General features: G+C 33.4%; 4 protein-coding genes across 4 annotated transcripts; 3 read left to right on the top strand and 1 right to left on the bottom strand.

Moving 5' to 3' along the window:
* Nucleotides 1–336: 336 nt before the first annotated feature.
* Nucleotides 337–1326, top strand: LOC122588061 (receptor-like protein kinase HERK 1). Its single transcript, XM_043760207.1, has one exon. It carries the CDS (start codon nucleotides 337–339, stop codon nucleotides 1324–1326), a length of 990 nt encoding a protein of 329 aa, XP_043616142.1.
* Nucleotides 1327–7671: 6345 nt separating this feature from the next.
* Nucleotides 7672–11064, top strand: LOC122587346 (metal-nicotianamine transporter YSL3). The gene is made up of 7 exons (XM_043759484.1): nucleotides 7672–8115; nucleotides 8320–8492; nucleotides 8590–8687; nucleotides 9018–9152; nucleotides 9246–9435; nucleotides 9724–9835; nucleotides 9929–11064. The coding sequence occupies exons 1-7, from the start codon at nucleotides 7758–7760 to the stop codon at nucleotides 10858–10860; spliced, it is 1998 nt and encodes a 665-aa protein (XP_043615419.1). The 5' UTR covers nucleotides 7672–7757; the 3' UTR covers nucleotides 10861–11064.
* A 4331-nt stretch (nucleotides 11065–15395) lies between these two features.
* LOC122587348 lies at nucleotides 15396–16195 on the bottom strand. The gene has a single exon (XM_043759485.1). The coding sequence runs from the start codon at nucleotides 16071–16073 to the stop codon at nucleotides 15477–15479; it is 597 nt and encodes a 198-aa protein (XP_043615420.1). The 5' UTR covers nucleotides 16074–16195; the 3' UTR covers nucleotides 15396–15476.
* Nucleotides 16196–20727: 4532 nt separating this feature from the next.
* On the top strand, nucleotides 20728–22267 carry LOC122587349 (cytochrome b5-like). Its single transcript, XM_043759486.1, has 4 exons — nucleotides 20728–20858; nucleotides 20975–21083; nucleotides 21707–21773; nucleotides 21859–22267. Exons 2-4 carry the CDS (start codon nucleotides 20997–20999, stop codon nucleotides 22116–22118), a joined length of 414 nt encoding a protein of 137 aa, XP_043615421.1. The 5' UTR covers nucleotides 20728–20858; nucleotides 20975–20996; the 3' UTR covers nucleotides 22119–22267.
* Nucleotides 22268–24658: the final 2391 nt, after the last annotated feature.

Below are 24658 nucleotides of genomic sequence, written 5' to 3' on the forward strand. Positions count from 1 at the left end.
TAAATGATGATATCATCAAAAGTCAATTTGATGAAATCGAACGATGTAATTGGTTAATTAGTCATTAGCTCAACTGTAGGGAACACACGCAAACAAGATATGCACAATTGACTAAGTTTACAACTTGAATAGCTAGTATAAAAAACATTAAAACTATGCAGTAGGTTAGGAATAACATCAAAATTTTCGAAATAATATAAAAGACACACATTTATCAATTTTTAATACAATATACATGATAAAGCATGCTCAGCTTGGAAACTACGACATATATTGCAACTACTCCTCCTGACTCTCATCTATTTTTCCCTAGCTTTCTGATTATCAAACTTAATCATGTCTTCCATAAAAGAGTTTGATCACCTGAGAATCCAACTTAAAGACATCAAATGGGCAACAAATAACTTCGGGATCGATAATTATATTGGTGGAGGGGGATTTGGGAAGGTCTACAAAGGAGAGTTAGTAATTTCCGAGAAGCTCATCATGGTTGCTGTAAAGCGCTTAGATAAAGCACTTGGGCAAGGACCTCCCGAGTTTTGGAAGGAAATAATGATGCTTACCCGTTATAAACATGAAAATCTTGTGTTACTATTGGGTTTTTGTGATGAGAATGGTGAAAAGATTCTTGTATATGAGTATCTACCTAGAAAAAGTCTTGATTTTTATCTAGGTGACACTAATCTTTCGTGGAACCAACGTCTTCAAATATGCATCGGGGCAGCACGTGGGCTACAATACCTTCATGATCCCGAGGGGACCCAACAAAGAGTGTTACACCGGGATATAAAGAGTGCCAACATTCTACTAGACGAACAATGGAAAGCCAAGGTTTCAGACTTTGGGCTTTCGAAATTTGGGCCGGCTAACCAACAATTTACATTTCTTGTTTCCAACACCGTTGGCACATTTGGATATTGTGATCCGTTATACATGGAGACCGGATACTTAACAAAAGAATCTGATGTATACTCCTTGGGTGTTGTCTTATTCGAAGTTTTATGTGGCAGGTTTTGCATAGAAAATTATGATGATTTCCGTCGATTTTTGCCAACATTGGCACAAAAGTGCTACAAAGAAATGAAACTAGATACAATTGTAAGCAAAAGTCTACGTGGGCAAATATCACCAAACTGTTTGTACACTTTCTCTACAGTTGCATACCGATGTTTGCAGAGAGATCACAAAGAAAGGCCATCCGTGTCTGATATCGTAAAAGAACTTGAAATTGCCCTTGAATATCAAGTAAGTTCTTTTATTTTCTTACATATGGCCAAGTATCTGAAAATAAGCATTAGGGTCCCTCTAAGACACAGTTTTTGTTAATGTGTTATATGTATCTTAATTTATTATTGAATTCCATTAAATTGCTTATGTATATATAGGTGGAATACGAATATGAGAACGAGCAAAAGTTGAAAAATTCTTTTGCACTAGAATTTGACACTGAGGAATTTTGGACTAGAAAACTGCCTTTGGATAGTGAAGATATAATGAAAAGGTTGAACCCATTGGCAGTCTATAGAAACAAAAAGGAACTCTTCTCTCTACTTAACAAAGGGGTTCTCTTTGATAACCGAGAAAGGGTAAATCTTGTTACGTACATTGTTTTGCTTAATTGGGTATGGTTGTCGTTGATGTACATTGTTCTGCTTAATTTAGATTCATTAGTACTGCTTCATAACATTCATTTTGACTAATGAAATAGTTTCATGGTAACTACTAATAAATTAATCAAAGAATGCTGTTTAATTTGCAATTAACAACAATTTTTCCATTGGCAGGTTTTTTCACTAAATGAAGATGGAAAAAAATGTGAAATGATTTCAGCAAAAAGATTTTTGAAAAAGAATTTAAGATCCTTTAAATGGCAATCTGGAAAGAAATTCAGGTACTATTAGTTGAAAATGTCAAGATAGGTGTTCTCTTACGCATGTATTAGTTTAAGATTTGGTATACTACGTAATATATATTTAAAAAATATATAAAAAGTATAACTTGTCAATGACATATAAGATATACTAATAGTAGTTCATACCCAAATCAAAAATTAGTCAAATAGAGTAGTTGGAGAATAACTCCTAAAGCCATTAAGGGTTCTTTGGATAATGAGGGATATGATACCGAGTCAAGTCTATTCGCGAGCTATTTAAGGTCAACTCAAAAAGTAAAAAACTATACTCCTCAAACTCGAATGACTGTCGTCGATTACATCTCAAATAAGAGAGCCTGCGTGTTATCTAAATGGCCCTCCCAACCTGGCAAATGACCCATTTGACTGAGATGTCAACAAGATAGATTGACCATACAATCTAGTATTCCCTTATAGTGAACGACTTAACATTCATTGCGAAATGTCAAGATAGCTTTTACTCATAGCTTAAAATGATTAATGGTCATACAATCAGGGTGTTAGTTATTTTCAAATGAATGCAGATTCTCAAAGGCAGCAGTATTCCCTTATAGTGAACGACTTAACATTCACTGCGAAATAGATACTAGCATGCTATTGCTATCATCTGGTATCATGTATGCGGCTAGTTTAGTGTTTTCTTTTCAAAGAGGACGTGAAAACACTTATGGTGAATCACCGAAGTTGACAAGGATTAATTGGAATTGTGAAGCATTGAATGTATCGTCTACACATATAGCAGAACGAGCAAATGATGGAGCATTGAAGATTAGGTTGTGGCACTTTGTAAATAGTGACATAAATGCAGTTTTTCACGTTGTGCTGGATAAAATTGCACTCGTCAAAGAAGAACAAGACATTTCTAATATCTTGATTCACCAAATTGAATTCGAGCCTGTACCTATGGTAATTTACTCCCCTTTGAGAATTTTGTCTTACAAAATTTTAGCAGTTCCTTCAAGTTCCATATCTATGTGTGCATATCAGTCAGTGTTCACTATGCATTCTGTTATTTATCTATTTACTGCATTCTAACTTATAGACGAGACGAGAAATTGGAATTCAAGGACTAGGAAGTGTCTCAATGTTAGATGAAAATGTTGATTGGGAGAAGAAAATTCCAAGTGATTACGATAGTATAGTTAGCAGGTCATCGACACATCTGAAAAATACGACTAAAAATGAGCTCTATTTCATTCTTTGTGCTGGGATACTCATTGATAATGGTCAAAAGGTAATCTAATTATCACCAGTTTGTCAAGTAATATACACTTTCATATTACTCCATCCATCCCAAATTAAATGTCCTAATTTGACTTTTTGAGTCTTAATTTTTTAACTTTGACCGTAAAGATTTTTTTTTTTTGATATATAATACTTGGTGTAAAATATATGAATGAGTTGGATTTTAAATTTATTTTTCATACATAAAAGTTTCATCAAGTATTATATATCAAATGCAAAAATATTTACGGTCAAAGTTGAGAAAAAAAGACCTCAATGTCAAACCAAGACTAGTGATTTGGGAGTTGGGACGAGGCAGTATTATTATTTTCTATTTACTATGATTCTATTTCTCAACTATTTGATGTACAGTGGTTCTCCCTATGCAAAATCACCGGTGGAAAGTGTCATATGCTATCAGCTATAGAGATTTTACATTCTGATGAACGTGTGGATAGGTTAATGCTCCCTGAATCCAGGTTATCTCTCGTTGGATTACATAATTAAGTTTTGGTTTTCATATGAAACAACTCTAAAGTAGGTTATACATCTCTCAATGTCTATCCACAGGTTTAAAGAAGTGATACAACTTCACTCTGGCACATATGCATTTGAGTGCAAATTAGAACCGGTTATGTTTTCATCTAGCAATGCGTACATATGCTATCTTGTCTTTAAGTTTCTAGACCCAAATAAGGCGCTTGGTGAGAAGCGTTTCTTTAGAGTGTCTTACAACATAGATATCGAACCTGTGGGTTACAAAATTGCACATTTGAACTATCCTGAACCTGTCAATATACCAATAATATATCCAAAAAACTATAGTAGTACATCATCTTATGACTACTCGTCGAACATACCAAAAACCAAGTTTCCTAAAATGCCAAAAATGTGCACGGATGATAGTATTCATAGTTGGATGGATCATAGGAATGATGGTTGGATGGAAGTTATGCTATGCAAACCATTCCATAAATTAGAAGATCACAAATTACTCCATGTGTACTTGAGATCTACGGGATGTTCTTTAGACGACATTGTGGTCCAAGGTATTGAGTTTAGGCCGATGCAAAGAGATAGTTAAATGCAGTATATACAAGTGTGTTAGGGTGATGATGGGGACCGGTTTCAGCATAAACGGGCTGGGTCTCAAGCGACGTCTGTTGAACGGAATTTTGTCATCAATTTCTGCTATCGCCTACAAATTTTATTTCACTTCATAAGGCTAACAAGTATAACGCAAAGATGTAGTTCCATATAAATTTAGATTGTAAAAGTAATGAAGAAATGAGAATATTTGGTTTATACAAGATGTTTAGAAAATCACTAATCATCCTTTTGTACAAAAGATGTATCAAAATAGCCATTTGATCCACAATTTTATTAACTCTTGGTTGGAACCTTTATTTTTTTAAAATTATCTTTAATGGTGGATCAGTCTATTTTATGTATGTGTTTAATGAGTTTAATCATACACAAATGCACCTAAGCTAGTTTATATTGTGTTTGATATTTTTCTTAATGCATTTTGTGTTTGTAATAGGTTGATCTTGAAAATGGTTAATGAGGAAGATTTAAGTAGACTTTCTTGAAGCTAAGTTGAACTTAACATACAATGTTAGAAGACTATTAACCATTAATCATTCTTCCATCTACCATGAAGCTTTTCAAGACGATAATGATTTCATTATATTCAAGATGTCTTGTATTATTGCAAGTTTAAGTAATTAGGTTCATTTTTTATGGGTGTTTTGATGCCAATTAGATGGTTCCCGCGAATGAAAAAGCCATAGACATGTGAAAGTTTTACATTTGGTTTCTGCGCTCTTTGACTACCCAAGCTCACTTGACACAACCATGAATATGCAAGATGACTAGCATTTGGTTTGAGTCGTTTTTTTTTTTTTTTCCGCTAAAACCAAACCGAAAATTTTCAGTTTCTGAAATAAAAAATGATTCCATTCGGTTATCAAAACTGAGGTGACTTTTTAGCTATACACCTCTTAGTTTTTTTTAAAAGGTGAATTTCACTTAAAATTTTGTATCGTGATTCGATAGCGAGAGCTCTAACATTCGTTAGCTATACGCCTCTTAGTTATATACGTTTTTGACTAGTTTATAAAATCGTTTTTTTTTTTATTTAAAGGACAAAATAGTCAAAAGATTCCTTTTATACGCCACGTTTCCACCACACGCCACCAAGCGAAAGTTTAAAATAAATGACTGAAAAACAAACAGAAAAATAGAAAGTTTTGACTTTAATGTTAAAAAAAAAAGAAAAAAGAAAGTTTTGACTTTATATACTTCAATAATGTACAGGAGAAGGGGCCTACCTTTGTCATAGTTTCCAAACGGACCCTCACAATTATAAATCTCGACCAAGTTTGAGTGATCATTTTTCCTTATATATTCAAGTTGACCCTTACAATGTGGATCTCTGCAAAATCAGACCCAAAAGAGGTATTTTCATCAATGTGAAGATCATGCAAGTTGCAACTTACAAATGCGCATGCTAATAGCCTTTTTGATGGTTCAAGACGATGTATAGAACTATACAAGAACTATGAGGCCACACAAAGATTTCTATTATCCATAAATAAAAACATTAATATGTTCTAATGTTTTATTGTTTTATCATGTATAAAGTGTACTCAATCTCAACATAAATGAGGAATGAGAGAGATGTGTAAAAGACCTACTTACAAAAAAAATATACGGTCAAAGACTAATACCTTATATGAGTGGCATAATACAAGAAACTAAAAAAATTAAAAATATTGAATTTAGATCATTAAATTTTTTTTAAAAGTGTAAGAAAAGTATCAGCATTTTTATTAAGTACGCACTTACATTAGATGTGAATTATATTTTTTTTGTCAATTCAACAACATGTTTTAATAAAAATTTCTTTTTTCTTTAGAAAGTTGTGGTTGGTTGCATATGTATTACACTATTACCCCCCATTAAAAACTAAGAAGAAGAGACGACTGGACAATGACTTTTTTGCATATTTGGCCTATTGTTTGGTCGTTTCCAATTCATTTTATGTAATAGAAATAATATATTGCATTTATCACATAAAATTATATCATAATTTACGAATTCTAATTCACAATTAAAAAAAAAAACCCTATTAAATCTAATGTTACTGATTTAAAAAATGAAACCAGTCACAAGCTCAATATGTTTTGTAGTGTTTGATGAACATCAACCAAAAAAAAAAATCAGATTATCACACACCAATGAAACTAAAACCTTGGCCATTAATAAAAAAGATTGCAAATACTACAATTAAGCACATCAAATCATGCTTATGATGTGTGAAATACCTTTTGCGTATGGCAAATCAATTCTAGTGATATTGTGGTATCAAGATTTTTATTTTTTACGGTAAGATTTGTATGGAAAACAAATCACTAAAATACTTTGAAAAAAAAGAAACAACAGAAGCTATAATGCATTAATGGAATAATGAGAAAGACAGGATTTTCCGGCCGAAATAGCTGATATCGGTTTCTCTAATTGGATCTCCTGGGCTTTGTTCTTGAGTTGCTATTAAAAGAAAAGAAGTGATAAGATGAGATTAAAAGATATTGAATCCTTTCAAATCATCCCAAAAGTGAGAAGAAGATTTAAGAAACAAAATCAACTAGATTATCACTCCACTTCCTATCATTTCATTTCTCTTCCATCCTTAAAAAAAAACTCAAGAACACAAATTATTTTAAAATCATTTGGATTCTTTTCTTTTCATCTCTTAAAAAAACTCAAGAACATAGCACTAGTTTTACAAATTGTTTTGGAGAAGTATGTATTATACAAATCTGGCAGGAAGTTCTGCTCAGGATATAGATGTAGATGAAAAGCTCTTTCCATTTTTGTGAAGTCTATTAAAAAAAAATAATTCTATATATCAAAGTATGCATCAAAAGATTATGAAGCCAAGACACCTTTAAAAGACGTATCTATAGCTTTTGATTGCACGAGCAATTATAAGTTATAACCGAATTAAGAAAAATCACGTAAAATTCTATAAGAATTTGTTTGAAGAGGGTGCGTGTGAAGATAGATTAAACCATAACTAATTACTTTTCGTATTAATTAATGGTATATAGTTTACCAGAACGTCTTTAAAGCAACATAAAGTAAGAATAAACATGGTTTAACATGCACCATAATAAAAATAGTAAACTTTAATTGTCCATTTACGCTACCATTAAATAAAAATAGAAAAAAAGTATTCTCAACTATTTACTGGTACACCCAAAGCAAACCCATCTCTTTCCCATTAACATAAAGCAAAGTCAAACAAACAAACAACTTCTTGATATTAAGTCATTTCAACCCATCACCACCACTTAAATCTATATCTAAAATCTATATCTATATCTATATATTCCAACTTTTAATGTAATTTTCGTTACAAATGTTGTATTATTGTACTACTTCAACTAAGACATTAATTTCCACATGTACTACACATGCACCTTCATGAAAGTACATTCATTCATATATTTCTTATACACGACACGTCCATATTTATATATGTCAAAAATCAAAACCATCCTTATATATACTATAAATTTGATATTTGATTTGATGTATTGAAACAAACAAAAGTATGATCGAAGAATTAGAAGAAATGAATGATGGGTCAAGAGAGAGAGATGAAGATGATAATATAATTGAAGAAAGTAGTGGTAAAAGAAGGGGATCATGGAAACAAGATATAACATTAAGAGGATTAGTGGCAAGTTTATTGATAGGAATTATGTATAGTGTGATTGTTATGAAACTAAATTTAACAACTGGTCTTGTTCCAAATTTAAATGTTTCTGCTGCACTTTTGGCCTTTGTGTTTATTTCAACATGGACCAAATTGTTACATAAAGCTGGCTTCACTACTACACCTTTTACTAGACAGGAGAATACTATCATTCAGACATGTGCTGTTGCTTGCTACAGCATTGCTGTTGGAGGTTTGTCATTTGTGTTTTCATTTCATTTTGTTTTTTGTTTTTAACGGCAAATTTGGGTACCCAACTCCAATAGTGACAACCTGGACCAATTTTTTGCTCATACCAGTATGGCAGTATTCGAACCCAAGACCTCAAAGTCTCGAGTTTGATTTAATTGATGATAAGATGCAATTGGGCTTTTGATAAATGATGTTTTTTGTGTAGGTGGATTTGGGTCATATTTATTGGGATTAAACAAGAAGACATATGAACAAGCAGGAATAGATACACAAGGGAATTCACCTGGGAGTTACAAAGAACCTGGGGTTGGTTGGATGACTGGTTTTCTGTTTGTTAGTAGTTTTGTTGGTCTTTTAGCTTTGGTTCCTCTTAGAAAGGTTTGGATTTTGCCACTTTTGGTTTCTTAACATAATTTGCAGTTTTTGTGCATGAATTATATTTTAAATTTTTTTTTTTTCGGTTGATGTTTTGCAGATTATGATTATAGACTATAAATTAACATACCCAAGTGGAACAGCCACAGCTGTGCTGATAAATGGCTTCCACACTCCCAAAGGAGACAAAATGGCCAGGTAATGTATATGATATAAATAGCAATAAATAGGCTTTTAGTGTTTGTATAAAATATATATTCTGCTTTTAGGCTTTTAGTTTTTTTTTTTTTTTCTGTCAACTAATCAAAATTTCATGTCTGCTATAACAAAACTGATTGATTATTTATTCTGTAAGGCCTTACCATCATCACATAACGAGTGTCTCATCATTCATGAACTTTTTAAAAGCCATGTTTTATATCGACTCATACTTGAATTTATCTCTGATTATTAAATATCACATTAATAGCTTGAGAAACCACTCAGTCTAAACACTCTCTAAGTAGACTTTCTGATGGCCTTATGCAGGAAGCAAGTAGTGGGGTTCGCTAAATTCTTCACGGGGAGTTTCTTGTGGGCTTGTTTCCAGTGGTTTTATTCTGGTTCAGGCAAATGTGGATTCACATACTTCCCTACTTTCGGGTTAAAAGCTTATGCGAACTCGTGTGTATTTTACTTCTAGACCTTTTGGCTAGCTTTTTTAAAAAAATGTTACCCCAAGGCCGGTATATATATAAATAAGTTGGTTTTGTGCAGGTTTTATTTTGATTTTAGTATGACATACATAGGAGCAGGAATGATATGTTCACATCTTGTGAACTTGTCGTTGCTTGCAGGAGCTGTGCTGTCATATGGAGTAATGTGGCCCCTGATAGGTGATCTGAAAGGCAATTGGTTTCCTTCAAGTTTACCTGAAAGTAGCATGAAGAGTCTAAATGGTTACAAGGTTAGATTAGATGACATAAATTCTCCATGTTACGCATACAATGTAAAAAGTTATTTTTGTATCAACTAACATTCGTACAACTTAAAAGCGGTCTGACACAGGCCATGCAGTCCATTTCAACCAAACCAAAAAAAAAAAAACTTAACCTGTTTCAACCTAAACAAAGACCTTGATCCATATCACTTAACTCGTTTCAACGCAAGCCCGTTATCGGACCTGCCTGACCCGCTCATCTTGCTGCCTCTAATTTTGAGTTTTGAGGTCTAACCAGTTCTTGTATCCTCACAGGTGTTCATTTCGATTGCTCTTATCCTAGGAGATGGTCTTTACAATTTTCTTAAGATCACTTTTTTCACTGCTAGAAACATATATACTACCTCAAGGAAGAGCCCTAAGACCAGTAAGTTCTTAAAACCTGCAGACACACAGAAATCAGTTTTAAAAATGTATTCTTTATAACATGTAGTGACATTATGTTTTATCTTAAATACAGATCCGGATGACAACACTCAACCTCAAGATAGCCTCCAAAGAAATGAAGTGTTCTTGAGAGAAAGCATTCCATTCTGGGTTGCAGCAGTTGGTTATGTCATATTCTCTATTGTTTCCATCATTATCATCCCGATCATGTTTCCAGAACTCAAATGGTACTACGTTCTGGTGGCCTATATCATTGCGCCATCTTTGGGCTTCTGTAATGCATATGGTGCGGGTTTAACTGACATGAACATGGCATATAATTATGGAAAGGTTGCACTTTTTGTTCTTGCTGCAATGTCAGGGAAAGATAACGGCGTGGTTGCTGGTTTAGTTGGGTGCGGTTTAATTAAATCAATCGTTTCAATTTCCTCTGATCTTATGCATGATTTCAAAACCGGTCATTTGACCTTGACTTCACCACGGTCAATGCTGGTTAGCCAAGCTATTGGGACGGCCATCGGGTGTGTGGTTGCTCCACTCACGTTTTTCCTTTTCTACAAAGCATTCGATGTCGGGAATCCAGATGGGGAATACAAAGCTCCTTATGCGATTATTTACCGAAATATGGCCATTTTAGGCGTGGAGGGATTCTCTGCATTGCCAAACCATTGTTTACAGTTGTGTTATGGATTTTTCGCTTTTGCCATGCTGGCAAATTTGTTACGCGACACGTCACCAAAAAAAATAGGGCAATGGATCCCGTTACCAATGGCTATGGCTGTACCGTTTCTTGTTGGAGCTTATTTCGCTATTGACATGTGTGTGGGAAGTTTAATTGTGTTTGTATGGCATAAGATCAACAAACAAAAGGCGAACCTGATGGTTCCTGCAGTTGCCTCGGGTTTGATATGTGGTGATGGATTATGGATTCTTCCTTCCTCAATTCTTGCATTGGCCGGGGTCAGTCCTCCAATTTGTATGAGCTTTCTGCCTACAAAAAACTAATGAAGTTGGTACTTTTTTAAAGGGCAAATTACATGACTCTTGGCAGTTTTGTTTTAAGGATTAGAACTTGGATAACGATGTAAATGTATGTAGAAAATTACGATGTTTGATAGTAATTTCAATAAGCACAGCTAACGTGTTGGTATAAATGTATAATTGCACCATTCAAATATTTAGAGAACATGTGAAACAAGGTTCTAAGCATGGAACTTGCAGTTTCTATAACATGTGCATGGTTAGTGGCTAATGATTAATTTTTAATTAGTGTGTAATGGTCTCATGGATCTATTTAGATTATGTTTTATCTTTAACGAGTAAATCATTGGGGGAAAAAAAGGCAGCTTCAGGGAAACGGGTCAAAAGTAAGCAAAAACACATTTCAATACATATAACATTGTAAAGATGTTTCAGATCAACCCATCCCGCTTAGTTTGACCCATCAGAAAATTACTTTTGACCTCTTACCCAACCCGTCTATGTTGTCCACTGTGACACCATTACTTAGTGGTTAATTGTCCTACCAGTCATTAAAGCAGTGAGCTTTAATTTAAAAGATCTCAATGATCGAAAGTTAAAAAGTATTGCAACAGGTCGTTGAAGGAGACATGAAACAACTATGCACCATTGAATGAATCTAGCCTAGATAAACATAAATCGCAAGATGCTCTTTCTTTATCTAATTTCCACATAAATAAATGAAAAGCAAAGGCATTTACAGGCATATATGACAGAAAATTTGTAAACTTTAGCACAGCTTCTAGAAGCAAACAAAATTAGAACCATATATGCACAGTGCAAACCATTAAAAAAGACTCAACACTTTGTGGTCCAAGAGGTGCTCCATTATCTAACCTTTTCCAACAAAGATGACACAGCTTGAATAAGCTAATTATAAGCTTGAAAGTGTACTTACTTTTTGCATAACTTTCATCACTAATTGCTTACAACTAAAGCAGAATTTCCGAAAAGATATGATGTATAAGTGTTCTTATTCGGATTCTGTAATATATCAAACACAAACGGAATTATTTTTAAAATAGGGATCTAAGTGTTGGATGGTTGGAGGATCATTTACTTAATTAATAATATTACGTAAGAATCTATCAAGTAGCGAAGTACCGAACGCAATTCTTAAACAAGGGAATTAATTCCATAACTGGTAGTCAGGAATCCAGGCTGGACGACTACAGTGCAGAGTTCTACCCACCATACCTTGTTCTTTTTCATTTTCGTTAAGCAAAATAAAACAAAACTTGTTTAATTAAAAGTAGAAGGTGCGCTTATGTGTGCGCTTTAAACGTGCCACTAGCCACCTTAGTGTAATTTGAAGCTGATTAGTCTGTAAGACCCAAAATTCCAACCCCATAAAGCATGGACCCTAAGTAAAGAAGATAAAGGCAAATACACAAAAGATCAATGTGATTGACTCATTTGAATAAAATGAAAGTGATATCCTGTCTAGACTGATCCAAATGAAAGGGAAAGACAGTACCTTTAAGGTGCAGAACAACCGACCAAATCAATCTGGACCATGTTAATAAGATCTTGCAACATGTCAGCAATACGATATTTTAAACAATAAATCGTCTCATTAAAATAAACAAGTAAACAAAACATTTGATACCTTTGTATACCTTCTCATGGGACTATGGGAGTAAACAGAGAGTTGGATGTGTTACGAATAAAAGAAGATAAAGAAGAAATTAAGAGAAGAGAACAATTCTATCATCAGCCAAATTGATAAAAGACACCATAAACATTATTAAAAATTTTCATTAGCATGAAGGATAACTAACAAACAATGTTATATGCAGTTATACTACATAAATCCATATCAACTAGTTCACCACAGATTAACTTTAACAATACTTAGTAATATATACTTAAAAAGCCTGCAATCGCACTGCTTTCCAACTCATGTTGCCAGGCAAGAAGCCGAATGGTCTCCTAACAAGAGAAGAGCATGTGTTCCTTTCTTCGTGACAACCAAGACTTTATAAGCAAAATCCCATGCTTCCACCTTTTCAATTCTCAATAGTAACATAATTACAGAATTTGCAGTAATTTAATGCATTAATTCTTCCCAAAACTATTGATCCTGCAACATCATTTCCCACTCCCACCCCTAAGTAATCTTGATTTCAAGTGTCTAGATATCATTTGGAAGATTAATGTTCATAGACATGACCAAAAGCAAAACTTAATTTCCATGTAGAAGAATTAGGGTCAATACAAGTAGACTACAAAATCAAATCCAGTCCACTTGATAACAGATACCTGAAACATTATGAAATAGTTAATTGGCATGAGTTATGATCGTCAATAAACCTTATGAGGCATCGCAAATCCAAATAGGTTATCAGAAGACTGCACCGCCTGGAGTCGTTCTTCAGTCAAATCTGACCTATTACTGAAGATGTCATACTTAAACAGCTTGGTACAAGTCCTGCTTTCTTAATCATATTAGGAATGATTTCTAAAAAAGAAAATGCACTTGGTTCTCATTAATTAGGAGAGACCCAAAATTTTCAAGGAAATAGAATTTGGGGGGTGTTTACTACTTTAGTATAGGATTGCTTCACAAAATAACTTGCCTGCTTACTGATGCATCAAAATGCACTAAGCAGCTTAGTAAGGAATTCCAAACGCTCTCAAAACTGCTTATTGCTGTATCAAAAATCATTAAACAATTTCAAATGCTGTACTTCTGAGTGACTGAGTCACAAACTCACAAACCTATGCTTCCACCTTTTATGATCGCATTCCACCTCAATTAGTCAATGGTAACATACTAACAAGATTTTCAGTAAATTGATCCATCAATTCTCCCAAAACCATTGTTCCTGCAGTATCATTTCCCATCCTGCCCTCGCCCCATTATAACAACACGAAAGTAGTGTTTTAACATGTAGGCACTGGAGCAAAGCACTTGCATCAAGTCAAAAGTATTCAACAGACATGGCCAAAAGACAAAAAAATTTCCATATGGAAGAAAAACTATATGAATGTGTCAGTCCACTTATAACAGATACCAGACATTATAAAGCTATTAATTAACGTGCAGTACGATTGACAATAAACTATATGTCACATATCCAAAGAGGTTGTCAGTAAACAGCATGGCATGAAATCATTTCTTTTAGCAATCAAATCCATATGTCATACAAGCTATACTTTCTAAATGACATTTTAATGGTCTCCTAAAAAAACATGCAGTTGTTGCCTAACAATGTTCCCAAGAAATGCAATTAAAGGAGTGTTTACTGTATAGGATTGCTTCTCACAATTGCTTATCTTATTGCCTTAAGGAATGAGATGTTCGGACTTTGGAATCAGATGCTCGAAGTTTATTTCAATCGCAAATAAACAGATAAGCAACTTACTAAGAAATTCAAACGCTCTCAAATCAGCGAATTGCTGTATCAAAAAAGAATAAGCAGCTTTAACAAGAACTCCAAACACTCTCAAAACTACCTATTGCTATATCAAAATGCAATAAGCACGTAAGCAACTTTAATAAGAACTATAAATGCGAGACTTTCAGGTCACGGTCCTATGGTTCCACCTTTTAAAAATATGTAATCACAAGGGCAACAAGCAAAACTAATCATTTTCATCAAGTCAAGTCAGACATGTAAATCACAAGGAAGATAGCAAAGCTTTATTTCCGTATTTATCTATAGATGAATTAGAATAACATAACTGATAGATTACATTACATAACCTGTTCAGTATTCTCCTGCACTATGAATCTAGTTCAATAAAACTACAAAATGCAGATTGCCACGGATTCAATCATTCAAATAGGTTAGCAGCAGGACATCACCAGGTTGTGTCATTTCATATAACCATCAAATCCTGTTGTCCATTATAAAGACAGCATACTCAAAAAAGCATGTACAAGCCCTACTTTCCAATCTCCAAACCATGTTTCTGATCATGAAGGGATGTGGTCTCCTAAAAAGAGGATGCATTTGTTTCTGATTCATCAAGATATGATCTTTAAAAAGTCCCCTACAATAAACTTAGTTGGCGTTTATGATTGCTTCTGAATTTTTGTAACTGATTACCTGCTTGTTACCTTTTAAAATAAGCTATCCAAGCTAGTACTTATTTCATCCACTTCTATTTAAAAAACCAGTTTGAATAAGCAATCGTAAACACTGTCAAAACTGCTTATTGCCGTATCAAAACGATTAAGCAAATTAGCAGCCCAAAACTTTGATTCTATTTCAGAGTCACAAAAACATTCTTTCAAAAACCATTGTTATAGCAATATCGTTTCACAACGCCGTCCCTAAGTTAAATTTCCAAACCTTGATAATCCCCAATGACGATATGTTAGAGACAATGCCGATCTTATGCCCAAACACTAAGTGTTCCATATCCCCCTTACAGAAAAAGCTTAACATATTTAGGACATCTAAGTTATATAGGAATTTCTGGGGACTAAATGTCATTTGACAGTACAGTGTTTCAACTAATATGCAATTAACATGACAAATAACAAAACTTTTATTTCGATATAGCTGATATATATAAAAATAGTAAAAGTAGGATACAAAATTGATATATAGATACAGCAAGTGAATATATAAATATAAATAACCAAAATTTTAGTCCAGAAAACCAGTTTGCTGAAACACAGCATTCCTAACCCTACACAAATCTCTGCCTTTAAGTGTCCTTCCAGCTCCTTCAAACACCGAAAACGTTACATACGATCTAGCCACTATCTCATGTGGTGGCACCATCCCTTCCACCGCCACGTCATCATCATCCTCACCTTCTGCCACGCCATCGTCCACGTCATCAAACTCTTTCAAGTACTTACTACTTGACCTATTCTTCGGCCAAACCGGCACGTTCACCGGCGCAGACTGGTGATAATGCTCCGACGAACGTCTCGCCGTAACCGGAGATATCGTACGCGCGGCAGTGGCGGCGGATTGCGACGGCGACATGTTAGGTTTTTTTCGGACTAGCGGATTTTGATCGTTGGATAAGGCGGCGTAGAGTCCGGATGTTAATTGACGGTGAACCGGCGGCGAAGATGATAAGTTCGCCGGTGACGGTGAAGGAAAATCATAGGTGACGTCATCGAAAGGAAAAACGACGTCGTTCTCGTGAAACTCAAAATTGTTGTGGTTGTTGGGAAGTGGCGGTTTTTCAGGGAGTGTGAGGAACCGAAAAGTTGATGATTTGGAGGCCATTGAAGGAGAGTTTTGTTGGTGGCTGGAAAATTGGGGTTGACCGTTGACCAACAACAGAACTCTCCTTCTGTGTATGTGTGTGTTTTTCTTGTGGTGTCAAAGAGAAAGAAGGAAGGTTGGAAAATAAGAGAAAAGGTTAGAATAGTAAATTAGTGGAGTAGAAAGAAGAGAGTGGGGTTGTAGTGGCGAATTAATGTTTGACACGTACCATTTGTTCTTCCATATTGTGTGGATCATATGCTTTGTTCATTATTTTATATCGAAAGAAAAAAAGTACTTATCTTATATAAAATATATGTATATGTATATATATATGATTATCTAAAATTCAGAGGTTATATATGTTATCATATTCAAATATTTAATTTGTAACGTTTTTTTAATATAGCAACACCTAAGATAGATAAAGTCATGCAATACGAATCATTTTTTTTTTATATTATACATTTAACTACACGTATTAAGGTGTTTGTGCAGTGCGATGTTCATAGAGGCAGGGAAATGATGGTGGTCACGACTCACGACTAGCGGTGAATCGGTGATGATGGCAACTATTAGTGGTAGTGACGACATCAAGTTATGTCGGTAGATACAAATGTAATTAATGTAAAAGGTAGTAGTGAAAACATTATTAAAATTAAAAGACTTTGTGTAAAGTAGGGGTGTTCATCAAACCGTTAAACCGTTAAAACCGAACCAAACTGGGGTACTTGGATTGGTTTGGATGGATTAAGTTGTTAAAGTCTGGTCCGGTGGTTTAAGTTTTGAAAAACCGGGGTCCTTGGTCCGGTTACGGTTTGAATAAATAACAAACCATCAAAACCGGACCGGACCGGAATAATATGTGTATATATAAATATATATTAATAATTCACATATAGATAGTTACTGAAAATATCGTATAGGTATTCTACTTAACATTTTCCAGATAGCTTGGAAGTTTATAATTAACACTCTTTTGTTAACGACTGGAAAGCTTGGAAGTTTATAACATTAACGCTCTTTTGGACTTTTGGTATCTTAGTTATCGTTTTAAAAAAATTCAATAACTATGTAAATATTTCACCTTGACCTTTTATGTTTTTGAAGAACCCGAACTTTCTCTAGTAATTATGAATCTAATGGGATCCATGTGAATTATATAATATAATGAAATATCTTCTGTTTGTCGAGTATATGTTGTGTTTATTTGTGTGATAAAATAAATAAAAAAATATTTGAAACCGTCAAACCGGCGAAACCGGACCGGCTTACATGGTTTGGTTTGGTTTGGTTTGACAAAAAAATTGGTCTAGTTTGGTTTGATAAATGTTGAAACTGTAAATACCGTTTTGGTTTGAAATTTAGTCGAAACCGAACCACGAACACCCCTAATGTAAAGTAACTCATTAAGGCCAATTGAGTAATTTTGTATGCCTTTTTTCTAAACTTTTTAATATGAGATTAGATTTTTATAAGTTAGTAAAAATAATAATTGATATCAAATATTCTGATTTTACGGGGTTTTTGTTTTTGAAGAAAAATTGATGATTTAATCTTAGTTCCAATACTGCAAAGTAAAAACTCAATGATATGGGTCAAAGAGATTTTTTATTTTTTTATTTTTTTTAACTGTCAAGAGAGTTAGTATTTAGGTATTTTTCTATAAGATTAAATGTAAGAAGTCAATGATATAATTGGAGTTGGTATTTAGGTATTTTTCTATAAGATTTAAGTGTAAGTTTTGCTCATATTAATTTTTAAGTTATTATGGGAGGTTTATAAGGGTTTTCTTTTGACATTATTACTCAATTTGTGATAACAGAATTCAGTTTATACAACAGACCTTTCTTTGTCGAAGTCATTTCTCACATTATGCCTCTTTTTTATTTTTTTTTATCTTCTTTCCAAAATATGCCTCTTTTTAATTAAAATACTAGAAAAATCTATACCTCTTTCAAAATCATGTCCCCATCTTATGCTTCCTGAACAAACTTTCCTTAAAAAAAATTTACCTTATCAATTTTATTTACTTATGTAACTATCTTTTTATAAATACTCGTAACATTTAATACTATTTCTTTTTTGCAATATTAATTATTACTTTGTTATTTTCTACTTATTACACATTACATATATATGTATAACTTAAAGAGTATTAATGAAGTATACATGCTATGCTGACATCCATCATTTGTTAAATCTAACATCCATCATGCTATGCTAATAACGATACTTTGAGTCAAGTCGAAGAAGAATCTGATGAAGATAAAAATGAAGATTTGGGTGAAAATGCACCTCACAATATTGTAAGCATCTCTCCATATCATGAAAGGGTAATACACTTCATGAATGATGTAGGTGATTTTAATGACAATGTTCACATTAATTCATGGGATGAATCAAGAAATGAAATCGAACCAGGAATGAGATTTAAAAGTGAAAAGCAACTCAAAAAGGTCATATCATTGTGATCTATTCCACAAAATCATTAATTTAAAGTTGTTGAAAGTCGATATAATACATGGGCAGCCAAATACAACAATGTCATGGAGCAAGAGTGTATTTGGTATGTTTGAGCTCTTCTAAAAAAAATGCACCAACAATGAAAAATTGCAAAGTGGGTTAGTGAGCACAATTGTGTTGGAGACTTGGAGCATTAGTTGGAACTAAAAAAAGAAAAATTAAAGTATTATTTATAAAAAGATAGTTAAAGAAGTACTGTAAATGAAATTGATAAAACTAAGCCTTTTTCAAAAAAGTTTGATTAGATAGGAGAAAAAACATAAGATGAGAACATGATTTAAAAAGAGGTATATATTTTACTATTGTTATAAAAGCAAGTATATCTTGGGAATAGGATTAAAAAAAGTGGCATAAAATGAGAATTGACTTTATTTGTCGAGTTAAGACCTCGTCACAGGATGATATGTTATTATTTGAAGATACATGTCTAAGATAGAAAAAAATAACTTTTTTTTTTAAGCATATAAATACATAATTATAACAAGTATCTATGTAATAACTAAAAGACGAGGGTTTTTTTTTGAACGACCAACAAAATCAATTACTATTATTAGGTGACCCAACAAAACGTTAAGCCACAAACAAATTTACAATACATACACCAGGTGAATACACCAAGAGTAAATTAATACACCATTAATAAAGCCAACCAAAATATTATCTAACCAAACTCGAAAACATTAAAATTACTCCAAGCTTCCTATGTCAAAGTTTTATATCTTGATCGGCTTTTAATCCATATGTAAGATAAAACCCGAATTTCCTCAGTAATTATACTCACAGAATGTTCGGTTGAATTAAAAACGAGATTATTCCTGTTCTTCCATATACACCAAATCGAAGTCAATATTACCAGATGAACTAAAAGACGAGGTTAGACATACATTTTGTATCACCTAAACCCCTTGAAATTTGAAAGTATAATTGCTTCCTCTTCTCTCTCATACAGTCATACTCATTTTTATTTTATTTTTATTTTCTAGTTCTACCTTTGCAAATTCATTGTCAATGTTACTTTATTCATCACTAAATCACCAGCTATCTGTGTTTTGTTAACCGAGATGCATATATAAGTCGAGGAAACCACCTTTTACTACATTTGAAACCAAGGTTGCGGAAGTCGCTAATCGCTCCCAGGTCGGTGGACAAGCGAGTTGGGAGTACTCGGGTGTATACGGTGAGTACTCAGGAGTCAAAGGGCCAAGTCGGAGAGTATTCGGAGTAATCGGCTGACTCAACACCCTACCTTGTAGAGAGTACTCGGAGACTCGGCTCTACTCGGTGAGTTTTACAACAGTGTTTGAAACTTGTTTTAACTATTAATGTTTCTAATTTTCACTCTCAGTATGTGTAAATTAACTTTGATAATAAATCAGTTTTAAAACGTATGGCTTACTTTAAATGATTAGTGTTTTTTTATTTTTATTTTTAAGTAGCATAAATCTTAAGATGTCGGATGAAACCTAAATATTTACGAAAATATTCGAAATATTCCCCGGCCAACTCCTCCCAAGAATTGAACAAGTCGGGTAAAAACCCGAGTTATTTAAGAAAGAAATCGGGTTTCTTTAAAGAAAGGGGTCGATTTAAGAATGTCTTCAACGTAACTCGCGATGCCTACGAACACAAATATTATGAGAACGGAATTTATCTTTTAACCAGTTTCGATATTTAAACTGATCGAGAAACATGAATACAACTTATAGTGTCAAGCAGTTAGTTAAATAATGTCGCTACCGTTCATAGAATTATTAAAAGATAAAATAACAGAAAAAAAATAAAAATCCAAACAACTAAACATTTGTCTTTTTACAAGTCATCCATACATGCTTTTCTTAACTTTTCAGAAATGGTGTTCCAATTAAGAGTTCTTTTAGTTTTTTCTTACTATTACTTAAACAAAATTGTAATTATTTAATCCATGATTGCATATACAACATATTTATACATATAATTTTCATTAAAATTGTCACACGAAACACATGGTTTATTATACCAAAAATTAAAAAACCTTTACTTAACTTATTATTTTAGCTAGGAAATTAAAGAAACGAAAGTGGGTTTGGTCAAAATGAGCGTGCGGCAAAATAATATGTGTACATAATATTTACGTATAAAAATAGCATAACTTCATTTCATCTCTTTTCATTCTGCTGTTTTAGTGGAATCAATCAAATTCATTATTACTATATATTTTTGAAGACACTTTAATTTGTGTGTGTCACTGCACCGTGTGAGTGTGGGTGTATACAAAAACGTTCTTCTATACATATATTTCACGTAAGCATGTTATTTGTTTCATTATTCAGCATTCCTATATCATTATGTTTTTATATATAGATCATATATGCTTTTTTTTGTTATATTGTTTTTAATTTAGTTTTTTTTTTATGCAGTAACGGATTTATAAATATAGTAATGGGTTCGGAACATAAGTCACTCGTGTTTGATGATGTTTCTAAGCATAACAAAATGGACGACTGTTGGATTATCATCTCTGGAAAGGTACGATATTTGATCATTATTTGATTGATTTAGCATAGTTTTTAATTTGTGGGTTATATATAATGTTATTGAATTTGTTAAATATTTCCTAGTCTATGTAAGTTACTTGTTTTGAATTTGAAAATTTGTGCAAATATACAAATTCGAGTTAGTAGTAAGCTGTGTAATCCTCGATCTGTTGTTAATCTGAAGGTTTTATGCGGACATAGAATAAAACATACAGTACTATTATTCACTATTATTCTATATGGCTGATGATCCGTACACCATTTTTTTTCAGTCATATCTTGTATACCACCAAACATACTTTAAGACGTGTATTGTACAATATTATAAATCATGTTTGGTGGTGTATGATTAAAATAAGTCGGTGTACAGATCACCTCAATCCTCTGTACTAAGTGTATAAAGTTGGCTTCATTAAATTAAATTAAACTTTTTTGGACAATATATTTCAACTAGAACTGGAACTCTGCCAAATTTGTTATATATATGCTGAGATGACATAAAAACAATTAGTTAATCCAGAAATCCTTTTTGAACATAAGATATGTTATTGAAGGACCTTATATATATGCACATGGTCTTCTTCTGTAGTAATGGATGAATCTAAAATGTATCAGGTCTACAATGTAACACCTTTTATGGAGGATCACCCTGGAGGCGGTGAAGTTATGCGCAAAGCAACAGGTACATTTGGGTCCATCATTTTTCGATTTACCCAAAAGTGAACCAAAATTAGTTTTTTAATAATGTCTGTGTTGGATTATTGCAGGCAAAGATGCAACAATTGATTATACAGATGTTGGGCATAGTGATAAAGCCGGTGAAATGATGAAAAAATATTACGTTGGTGATATAGACCAATCTACAATCCCGGTGAAACGTTCATTCTTTCAATCTGCTACTCACAAACTCTACAATTCAGAAAAGACTCGACAATACATCGTGAAGATGTTCCAAGTTTTGGTGTCGTTCATGATATTGGGCTTGGCGTTCACAGTCAAGGCCTACACGAAAGAGAAATCCACTTGAACTCATGTATCTTCCTGTAGTTTGTTGTTAAGGAGTATGTCTGGTCTCGGTTTGTGCACATTAGATCAGTCAACCAAATTATTTTGGGCTGCAACTCTTGCTTTTTACTAATAGTTTCTTGCAAAAGAATTGACCAAATTTGCCTGGTTTCTTTTGTGCTTTATCATTTAAGAGTTGAACATATGCTTCACTCTCTTCTCTCGTTTAATGTGATGAAATACAAAATGCTTAATCCAAGAACAAAAAATAAGCATCTATGCTATTATGTGAACGGTATATGCAGAGTCTGATCTGATCGTTCTTGTAGGCAGTAGCCAGTAGAGTCTTATGACGCTTGTGTGTTAAGAAGGTGTACATTTATAGTTTGGTACGCTTCTTTTCTATGTTTTAATCGAGTTTTCTGCATATACGTATATAGATTCCATGTTAAAAGTAAAATATGTACTAAAACTTATTGGAAAATGCTAAATACAACCATCAGGGATGTAGTTAACGTACATAAAAAAAATTGTATATTCCATATCAAAAGTCCACCCCTTGGATTTTATGGCAACTGTTATACTTTAATTACAGCCCTTAGGGCTTTATTTAGCAAGACCCACGTTTATTTAGTCTAAATCGAGTGATCATTTGGGTTTTATCATATATATTTGGTGAGGTAACCGGGAATGAGGGAATAGGGAAAGGAATGTTTCGCTATACAACTTGGGATAACGGGTTTATGTGGCGGATCTGCACGTTTAGAAAGGGGAGAAACCCGACAGAACGATGTCATCAGACATTAACAAGTATTTTCTTCCAGCAAAAACAAAGACCCCAGACAGGCCTACAGGGTGAGTAATCTCTTAAAGAAGTAGGATAAGGCCCCCATAGTATTCGGTTAATTTGCCAATTATATTTAGAGCTACAATTCTTAAATTTTAGGAAGAAATAACATTCGTTGCTGGCCACAAGATATGACAGACTGATAGTCCACATGAAAAGAGGCCAAGCTCAAGATAATTAGCCAACACCAGTAGCCATCAACTAACACGAGCTTCAGGATTTGGTATCCAATTATTCCTAGTCTTGGTACGTTGATTCTTTCACATGTTAATTATTCATCCAAAAAGAGTATATATTTTTGTGAAAAATATCTTGGCATGGATCAATCTGTTCTTCTATTACTCATCGAATCCACTTCTATTATTTGTGAAAAAAATGTGCAGTGAGGCCCGTCACCTAAATACTTTACACCGAATATGTGAAATAACACAACGTTCGGCCAATACGTGATTCCGGAGTTGAACCACCAAAAAGGCATAGATTCGACCTAACATTAATCCCTGTTTTAGCTAATTGTGCTAAAGACCATGACCCGTAAATGATACAATTAACCTTTTTTGGGACTCCAGCTGTTCCAAGAGAATGTTTCTATGTAAGGGTTAGAGATTTCATTTGAGACGAACCTTTACCTGTAATAATCAAATTGAGCTTTCCCTGTAATAAAAGTGATGAAAATCCTAAACATAACTCAGTTTGTTAGTGCCAAAACACATTATATTCAATTAAATTTATTAATTATAAAAAAAAAAATATAAAGGCGCTGGTTAACGTGCATAAAAAGTTTGTTTATATTCCCGATAGGGTTCTTTATGATAATCCACCTATTGTGAAGCATAAGATGCAACGACTTCAATTCGAGTGTGATTTTTGGATGATCATGATCAACTCTTTTGAATTATTGATCTTTTCATGCCATTGGCGGAAAAATAAAATCTCGGCATGTTGTGCTAGAAAAAAAAAATGCCAGACCAACACGTTAGAGGCCGTAAAGACAATACGTCATATGTTGGCACCACGCCTAGCTAGCGTTACAATGTCTGGCAAAATTATCTGAAGTTGATGTAGTCAATTATTTGAAGATGATGTAGTCATTATTTGAACTTTGGTACATGATCATCATAATGATCCAAAGAGACATGTTACGAGTTATAGTCTTTATTGCGGCTTGTTGTGAATACCAATGCATATCATCATATCATATCTTACCATTTAAGAATATATAACGAGTCAAACTGATAGTTGTATGTATGTGAACAAAACCCAAATATACGATTTAAGCTCAAAAAATGAAATAAAAAACACAACTGTGTCTGGGTAGTTCTACATAAGGATAAATGAAATAAAGACGAGGATAGGATAATTTTAGAAACTTTCTACTTTAGTATATAGTTACGAGTCAAAGATATTATTTTGACTTTAAAACATATAAACCATGTTTTCAATCAACAACCCGGTTCCGTGACAAGTTAATATCCAATACTTTTTTTTTCCTAAGTAATCAAGTCCAATACCATATCCTAAAATCCTCCCACACTATATATATAGACACTTTCTTAGGCCCATTTCTTTTAATTTCTTGAATCTTGATCATCATGTGTGTTGGGGAACACTTTTTTACCTTCCAACATAATCATCAAATGATGAAAAATCATACAAGTCGGTCGAGGATCTGTAATGAGTCGGTTATCCATCATGTAATGAAGAAAGATGAAGTA

This window comes from Erigeron canadensis, chromosome 2 (genome assembly GCF_010389155.1).
Source record: "Erigeron canadensis isolate Cc75 chromosome 2, C_canadensis_v1, whole genome shotgun sequence".
Lineage (NCBI taxonomy): Eukaryota > Viridiplantae > Streptophyta > Magnoliopsida > Asterales > Asteraceae > Erigeron > Erigeron canadensis.